This window comes from Glossina fuscipes, unplaced genomic scaffold (genome assembly GCF_014805625.2).
Source record: "Glossina fuscipes isolate IAEA_lab_2018 unplaced genomic scaffold, Yale_Gfus_2 0, whole genome shotgun sequence".
Classification (NCBI taxonomy): Eukaryota; Metazoa; Arthropoda; class Insecta; order Diptera; family Glossinidae; genus Glossina; species Glossina fuscipes.
This window is the reverse complement of record NW_023998414.1, coordinates 33,482,734-33,491,132: the sequence shown is the minus strand read 5'-3', so window position 1 is coordinate 33,491,132 and position 8,399 is coordinate 33,482,734. Positions and strand designations below refer to the sequence as shown.

General features: G+C 34.4%; 1 protein-coding gene across 4 annotated transcripts in view; it reads left to right on the top strand.

The window, feature by feature from the left end:
- Positions 1–5,096, top strand: part of LOC119643375 (serine/threonine-protein kinase par-1) — a 9,962-nt gene extending 4,866 nt beyond the window's left edge. For 3 of the 4 annotated variants that reach the window (XM_038042743.1, XM_038042733.1, XM_038042727.1), the window contains exons 8-13: positions 73–196; positions 260–1,512; positions 2,016–2,140; positions 2,904–3,019; positions 3,082–3,505; positions 3,614–5,096. In XM_038042743.1, the coding sequence (XP_037898671.1) occupies positions 73–196; positions 260–1,512; positions 2,016–2,140; positions 2,904–3,019; positions 3,082–3,505; positions 3,614–4,694 (3,123 nt within the window). In that variant the 3' untranslated portion in view covers positions 4,695–5,096. The remainder of the gene's footprint in view (positions 1–72; positions 197–259; positions 1,513–2,015; positions 2,141–2,903; positions 3,020–3,081; positions 3,506–3,613) is intronic. The other variant, XM_038042737.1, reaches the window with a different exon arrangement.
- Positions 5,097–8,399: the final 3,303 nt, after the last annotated feature.

Here is an 8,399-nt window from a genome sequence, read left to right as displayed (position 1 = left end):
CACACACACACACATTGCAATTCGTAGGATATTTAATAGCGCAATATGACTGTGATTGTTGTTGCCTTTCAGTCATTGGGTGTAGTTCTCTATGTGCTTGTTTGTGGCGCGTTGCCCTTTGACGGCTCCACATTGCAAAGTTTACGTGATCGTGTGCTATCTGGACGTTTCCGAATACCATTTTTTATGTCCTCCGGTGGGTATCTAAACTGAAGCTTTTAATTTGATTTTTTTCATTTGTTTTGTCTCCTTTTTGCAGAATGTGAACATTTAATACGGCGCATGTTAGTGTTGGAACCCACACGCCGTTATAGCATTGAACAAATTAAACGTCACCGGTGGATGTGTCCAGAAATATTGGAATTGTCGAATATAGCTAAATTTAATGTCAATATGGATGGAACGACAAATATTGAGCCGAACGAAGATATTTTGCGAGTAATGTCCGAATTTGCGGGCATACCACCAGAAAAGACTAAAGCGAGCCTAAAGAAAAACAGTTATGATCATGTCGCTGCCATTTACTTATTACTGCAAGATCGAGTTTGTAATAAGAAAATAACTCAGGAGAAACATTTGGTTGGTTCCACATTAACACTTAACAATACCGCCGTTTGTAGCACATCACTGCCGAAACATACCAGCGTCACAAAGCCGCCCGGCTTAACGGCAGCTTTATCTACCACCTCAACTGTTTCTTCTGCTGCTTCGCGTTACACATCGAAAGTTTTATATAAACAGCATAGAGCACCAACATCAATCGAACATAAACGCTTAAAATCTAATCATCTTATGCAAAATAATGCTATCGCTGATCATGCTACAACAACAGCAGCAGCAGGTACTAGCTTAGCTAAAGACTATCAAACGCTCTCAACCAAGTTGAGTCGTCAAACTCTGTTAAATGAACGTAGTGCAATGCTTACGGATGATCATGTTAAGCATTTGATGGCCGGATCTAATGAAGATTACGCAACACGCTGCAATACTGAGAAAGTATCACGTTTAAGTCGCCATAATTTATGCACTAGCCAGAGACCCATTGGTTGTTCAACTTATAATATAGACAATAATAAATTATCGATATCGAATCTAAACTGCCGTGATATACTTGCATCGCAACAGCGTCTAAATGGTGGGCCCGCTTTACGCGCCGACGATAAACGATGTTTGCGCGCAGCTGGAGCACTGCAACACTACAACAATATTGAAGAGAGTATACTTAAGCAAAGTTCAGAAGACTGCCGCCTCTTGTTGCAAAAGGCCACTGCCATATCAGAAACTAAAAATCACAAACACCCTACGACGATTACAGCAACAATAACGAACGAAGAGAAACGCCAAAAATCCGATAATCCGGCGAAGGTCAATGATTATAAAACTCTTTCAAGTTCGACTAGTTTCGATTCTTCCTCATCGATGTTGGGTCAAAATCTTACATTTCGTTTCAAGATGTCGGCTGAGGCCACAAAACTTTTCCAGACATTACAAGAAAGCCCACTACCACTGGAGGTAAATGAATGAAGATATTTATTTATATATATTTTTTTTAATAAAATATTTAATTTACATAAATATGATGAGATGAGAACAATAATGGGATTACAGTTTATTGTTGCCCAATGCAAACAATATAATAGCACAAGCATGATATTTTAATGAATGAAACAGAAACTATATATTCATTAATAGTTAGAAGACTCATTAAATTAATTTACGAAACGATAAACGATCAATTGATTTCTAAATAGAAGATCAACTATATGATATCTCTTTAATGTTCGCATTTCATTGAATTCATGCAGAAAAAGTATCGCCAATGGATTTCATTACTTAATCGGTCTGACGAGATATTTTGATTTCTGTCTTGTAACGCAGGCCTAAATAGGTTGGAGAATACCTTTGCATACAAAAAAAAAAATAAATTGCAATTCTGGACGAGTTAGTCAATCGAGTCTTTTGCCTTTTTCCTTTCAATAAGGATGATTGCTTATTATTGTTGTTCATTTTTTCAGAAACCAGATTTTAAGGAAACCACCAAATCTAAGACGAATTCGGCCACCACTACTACAACAAGTGATCATAAAATTGCATCAAGTGATAAAGAGAACATGAAGACTACTATCGAAATGTATAACAGGTAAGCGAATTGAGATATTATTCTGAATAAAGCAAGTTTATGATCTATAGCTATAGATAAGTTCGGTCAACAATTTTCTAAATGGTAAAATACTGTGTACAGTTATCTACAATTACAAGCAATAAGATTACATTTTTTTTTTTTATTATTTTTAACGTTTAGATCTTCTGCATTGCAGGCATTTTTCTTCTAGTATTCTTCTCTAACTCACTAGCTACGTTCCATTTCATTTAAATTGTTGTCCGCTTCTTTTACGCTAGGCTAACGTAGAGTTCGAAAAAAAATGCAAACAACTAAGAAAATTATATTCGGTCGTGAAAAGTTTTTGCCGCAATGGTATGTGGGCGTTGTAGAAGAGTTGATTCATCGGTTCATCGGTTTGGGTCACTTTCAAATTCTTTTGCAAATTTTGTAGGCGAATAGTAGATGGTTGGGTAGATATACAGACAGACTTGTCGCTGTAAGCTTTTTTTTTTTTTTTTTGAGCGATTTGCTTCGATTTCAATATCAGGCCGCGTGAAAGAACTTTCAGTGTTTATGCCAAATTTAATGTCGATATTTTCATTTTTTATGCGAACTGGAGAATATTTATCGTAGACAAATCTTTTTACTTCAATTTTTATCGTGTTTTCTTTTCACGGTACTCCGCGATGTAAAAGAAAGACAGATAGAAAAAAACCTGTGGATCCTATATTCATACTATATATACTTTTACGTAATCGCTTGTTTTCATTAAATTCACGAATCTGTTTATTGTACGTAGTTCCAATGGAAGCGAGAAATCAACAACGAATGGCTCAGGCAAGAAAGTAACCAATCAAAGCAGCTCAACCAGTACAGATGAAGGTTGTGAAACAGATATAGGCAACGATACAAAAGGTAAAATCCGTTTCTATTTATTTTTTTTTTTTGCCATTTTTATTTGATAAATGCCTTTCAAGTGCGCCCCTTTCTTTCCACACGCACAACCGCAGATACATCACAATCTTCCAATGATTTAAGAAATCAACGCATTCAGTCATTTGCGAGCAGTAGTTCCTCAAGCGGTGTCATCGGTAGCTATTCGAAAAGCTTAAGTCAAAATTTGAGCCGTGGTTCGTCAAAAAGCAATTGTTCAACATTCGAAAGCATTGATTTCAATTTGGTAACCAGCATCGATATTGCTGGCAGTTTACCTTCTTGTGCCAGCAATTCGACCTTAGCCGCAGCGGTTTCCGGGGGCACATCTGACCACTCGTCAGAGAGATCGGTATACAATAGCAATAATTCCTGCATGTATATGTCACCATCCGTAACTAGTACAACGTCTATGTTATCAACAAAATCGAATCCTTACACCGATAAACGTTCGCCTATACATTTTAGGTAAATTCTTGGCGATTATCACACACACACATATACACACACACACACATACACATTTGCCACATTTATAAGAAAATTAATTTTACAAATTTATTGATTTGATTATAGAGAAGGTCGGAGAGCTAGTGATGGCTTAGTGGCTCAAGGTTTAACGGGAGCGGCTGGTCCATTACATAATGGCTCCTCATACGGCAGCTATCGTTACGATATCCATAAACGTAATGGCTGGCTTGAATTACAACAACTGCAAAGAGAGGCTTTAACCTTAAAAAATAAATTCAGATCCAATTTGCCATTGGATGAATTAAATAATTGTCAATTTCAACATAGTCAATTTTATACTTTGTCTAATCGATTGCCACTAGAACTGCAGCAAGCGTACGCTCAACATCAACATTTGGAAAACTACACTGATAAAAATGGCGCTTTACATCCCTCACTAATACATTATCTACGGTTCGACGGTGGTGGTAATTCTTATGTGGGTAGCTTGCCGCGACATGAAGGTATGCTTTATCATCAGCTAAGCACCACGGCGATGGTGCCGTTGCAAAAGCCGCCGCTGCAGCAGCAATTGTTACAACATCGTCTTTTGCAGCAGAAGCGTCAACTTTTCCAAAAGCAATATGCATTAGAAACGCATTTAACGCGTCAACAACATATTTTAAGGGATCATGCGTATAAAATGGCTACTCATCCTCCTACTTTGATACCAGTTAGTCCAATGACAGCGCCACCGCCCACACCTCCACAGGCGTCAACGCCATTGGTTTCTAATTTAGGGCATAATGAGGACTACGTAGATTTAAGTTTAATGGAAAGCAATGGCAAGCATCAGCCTCATCATCATCATCATCATCATCATCATCATCATAATACCCCGCTGACACCGGTGGGGGCGTACACGCATCATATGGGTGCGGTAAACAGTTTTATGAAAACCACCTATATTAAGCAACAATCGGCGGATGTGGCATTGTTAGCAATGCCGCGTAGTAAAAGCCCCAGCATGAATCGGCAAATGTCCGAGACGTGGGGATCGTCGGTGGTTCACAAAAAGATTTCTCCCGTTAAATTGGAGAACGGAGGTGGCCGTGGCTCGACACCGAGTTCACCAGCGCCAGCCACACCATCGCATGCATACCATGTAATTGTTAACTCTCCGTTGTTATTTTATCGCAACTACTAAAAAAAAACGTAACGTAAAGTTTAACGTTTTATTCCTCTCTTTCTCTCTCTCTCTCTCTCTCTCTCTCTTTCTCTCTCTCTCTTTTCCCAATCTTTCTTTTGTTTTTTTCTTTTTCTTTCGATTTCTTGATTGCTTGCATTTAGCCAACGGCACCGTCATCATCATTGCAAACATCATCGTCCACTTGTACATCATCGAGCACTCCATCATCATCCAGCGCACTATCATCGTCGTCCACTACCACAACTCTCTATGCACCGAATTGGCAAACTGTTGTTATAAAACCGCTTAGCGAAAGTCCCATTCTCGAATTGGCCGAGCATCTGGAAACTGCTTAAAATTATTTGCACAATCCTTTAAAAACACAATACCTTGCACAGTAGTAAATCATATATTTATACATACATATATATATATATATATATATATATATATATATATATACGCTAAAAGTACTGGATTATTATTAGTCATTAATGTTTTCACTCTTTGAGTTGTGTTCATGTTGTTATATTCTTCCTAGAGTTAGAACGTAATCTTATTTTTCCTCGTTTTTTCCACTTTTTTTTTTACTATGGATTTACGTTAGATAATTCAATTTGGTCTGTATTCAAAATACTTCCAGTTTAGAAAAATTAAAAGCAAAAAGAAAAAAAGAAAATACCTAACCCTTTCTGTTTATTAATAATAAAAGGATGTGTGATGGAAAAAGTCAGTGAAATTAACTCATTGAGCCGAATGAACTCTCCGGAATATAGTTTGTTCCTTTTTAATAAAATTCGGTTCTTTTTCCTTTTGAATTTCATTCTTTTGCTTGTCCGGTATAAGGATTGAATAGATAATTAGTTGGTCGGTGTCCGTGTTTATCTGGTTGCTTTCGAATCAGCAGAAGAATTGAATGATTCGGTCGGTTACAAACACGCCAAGCCAAAGAGCTTAAAAAAATAATTTAGAGAAAAAAAAAAAAAAAAAAAAACACCGAAAATAGAAACAAAAACGGAAACTGAAAACATTTTCAATAATAGTCTGGACGCTTCCGATTATGGGTTGATTTAATTATGGTCAGTTGATGTCGGATGGAAAGTCCTAAGTTTGCTTACAATTTTGTGGATTGCATTAGAAATTTTCCATTTCGAGTATCGTCGATCACGATTTGAAAGACAAGGCATAAAAACGTATCGAAAAGTGAACAAACTTTCATATATACGAAATTTGATTATATATTCAAAATCAAACTTCTATCTGTCCTAACCGCAGTTCGTGAATCCGATCGCAGAAAGGGGGAGATTTTTATCTGAAATTCGCCCTAAATCGAAAAACATAGTTTTCTCTTTTATGGTTTACCGATCGGACTGAAGCGAAAAGATGGGTTTGATTTAATCGTAAGGTATGCAAATTGCTTTCAATTTTTCTCCCTCTCTCTTCCTCTCTTTCTTTCTCTCTCTCTCTCAATCTCTCTGCCTCTTAATATATTTTACGATTTTTATTTATTTTTTATTTGCAACAAAGATCATAATCGTTTAATACCTACACATACATACGTACATATATACACATACATACGTACATATATATATATATATATATAATATAATGTATGTTATTAATACGTTTGTACGTGTGTATGTATATTAACGTAAAATATGCATAGATATTTCGTAAGGGGAACGTATTGTATTTATATGCATGTAATACTTAGGCACTTATACAATGCATACATACTTAGCCCGCGAAAGACTTTTCTCAACAAAAAAAAACATGAAAATTTATTTTAAAAAAAAACAGAATTCCCCATAAACAAATTGAAGAGTTTGCTGCACCATTAAATAAATAAATAAATAAATAAATAAATAGAGAAAATGTATGAGTTATGGCCAGAGAAATAAAAAGAAAAAAAAAATTTAATATTTATTAAATTAAATAGATAAACAATTTATATACAGAAATGTACTCTTATTATACATAAAAGAAAACATATACATAAATATACATACATATATATACATACATACATACATACATAAATATTTATAATTATATAAATTAAACAATTATTGCTAAAATGGCATGAGATTTAAACTTAAAATTCAAATTCTCTTTCTATAGTTTATTTATTATCATTACTATTATTATTATTATTATTATTATTATTATTATTACTAAGATTATTATGATTATTATATTAAATTAAACGGAATATTTATAGTTAAACAAAAGAAAAAAAAAAGAAGAGACTCTTTAAAAAACCGAAATTCAAAGAATAACGATAACGATAACGATAACAATAACAATAATTCTTATACATATTATTATATTAAATATTGGATAAATACAAATATGAAGAAAAAACAGAAAAGGGAAAAAAAACGCAAAATTTGAAACGAAAATGAAAATGAAAAAAAAAAAAAAACTTTCAACTAATAATAATAATAAATGAAAAAAATTAAATATAAAATTATACGCTGGAAATTCGAACATTATTGATTCATACTTACATATAAATGCATTTATACACATTCAACATACATACCACCACATACATATATGTACGTATATTAAACAAAAAAAAACAAAAAAAACAAAAAAACAAAAAAAAAACAAGACAAAAAAAAAAAAAGAAAACAAAAATTATAAACCGTAAAATCGAAAAAAATTATTGAAAAAGTAAAAGAAATAAAAAAAGTAATCAACGATTGTTCTTATAATTCAAACTACATCGCTTTTCAAGTTTATTTATCATCATATGTCTACCCGGATATGAATGAAAGAATACATCGATTTTCATCCATCCTCTGAATAGAAAATTTCTTCGTGCAATTGAGTATTCTTATTGGACGCACCCCTTTTTCTTCGTCTTAATACCTGAAAAAAAAAAAAAATGAAAAATGAAAAACGAAAAACCCATTGGGGTTTTTTTGAGGCAAACCCGTCTTGGAGAGATTTACGTAAAGTATTGCTGAGCAAGAGCGTATCCCATCGATGCGCACAAGTAAATGGTAATTAGAAGGACTCAAGTTTGGTAAATAAACCGTTGAATGCTTCCAACGCATCTCTAGTTTCATGGAACTGATTTTCCTGTATGGATGGATGGACGGATGTCATGTAAAAAAAAATTACCTGGTATTGTGTTGCCTTTTTTTTTTTTGTGATATTTCGCTCGTTTTTCGCATAGCAAACATTTCAAATCGATTAATTGCTTTCAATAGCGTTTGACAGATTAACTGTCACTTTCTTCTGGAACTGTTAAAAGCGATTCACTTTTCATACCCAGGATGGCGATGCAAAAAACACTTTCTTTCGTATCATTCGGATAAACAAATGGACGGGCAAGACCGATCGTTAGATACCCTACACTACTTCGCCTACTACATTTATTCAGTAATTTTTGCCAAAGATTTATCAACAATTACATATTCACATCATATAAAAACATACATATATGTTGAGCAATAACTCCTAGATCTAATCCACAATGGCTTAACGAAAAAATACAAGTCTTCTTCTCAGATGAACCCGTATCTCAAAGCTTTCCATGCTAAATGCAAAATTATCTATGAAATGTTGATGTGAAGTTCTTGAACCGTTTGATGTGAAGTTCAAGCGGAAGGTCATCTTACTTGCTGTTCTCTATTGCTGACCGACTCTTATCTGCGATTACCCGGCCATTGTGAAGAACGTCTTGCACATCAAAGTTTCCTGACCAAA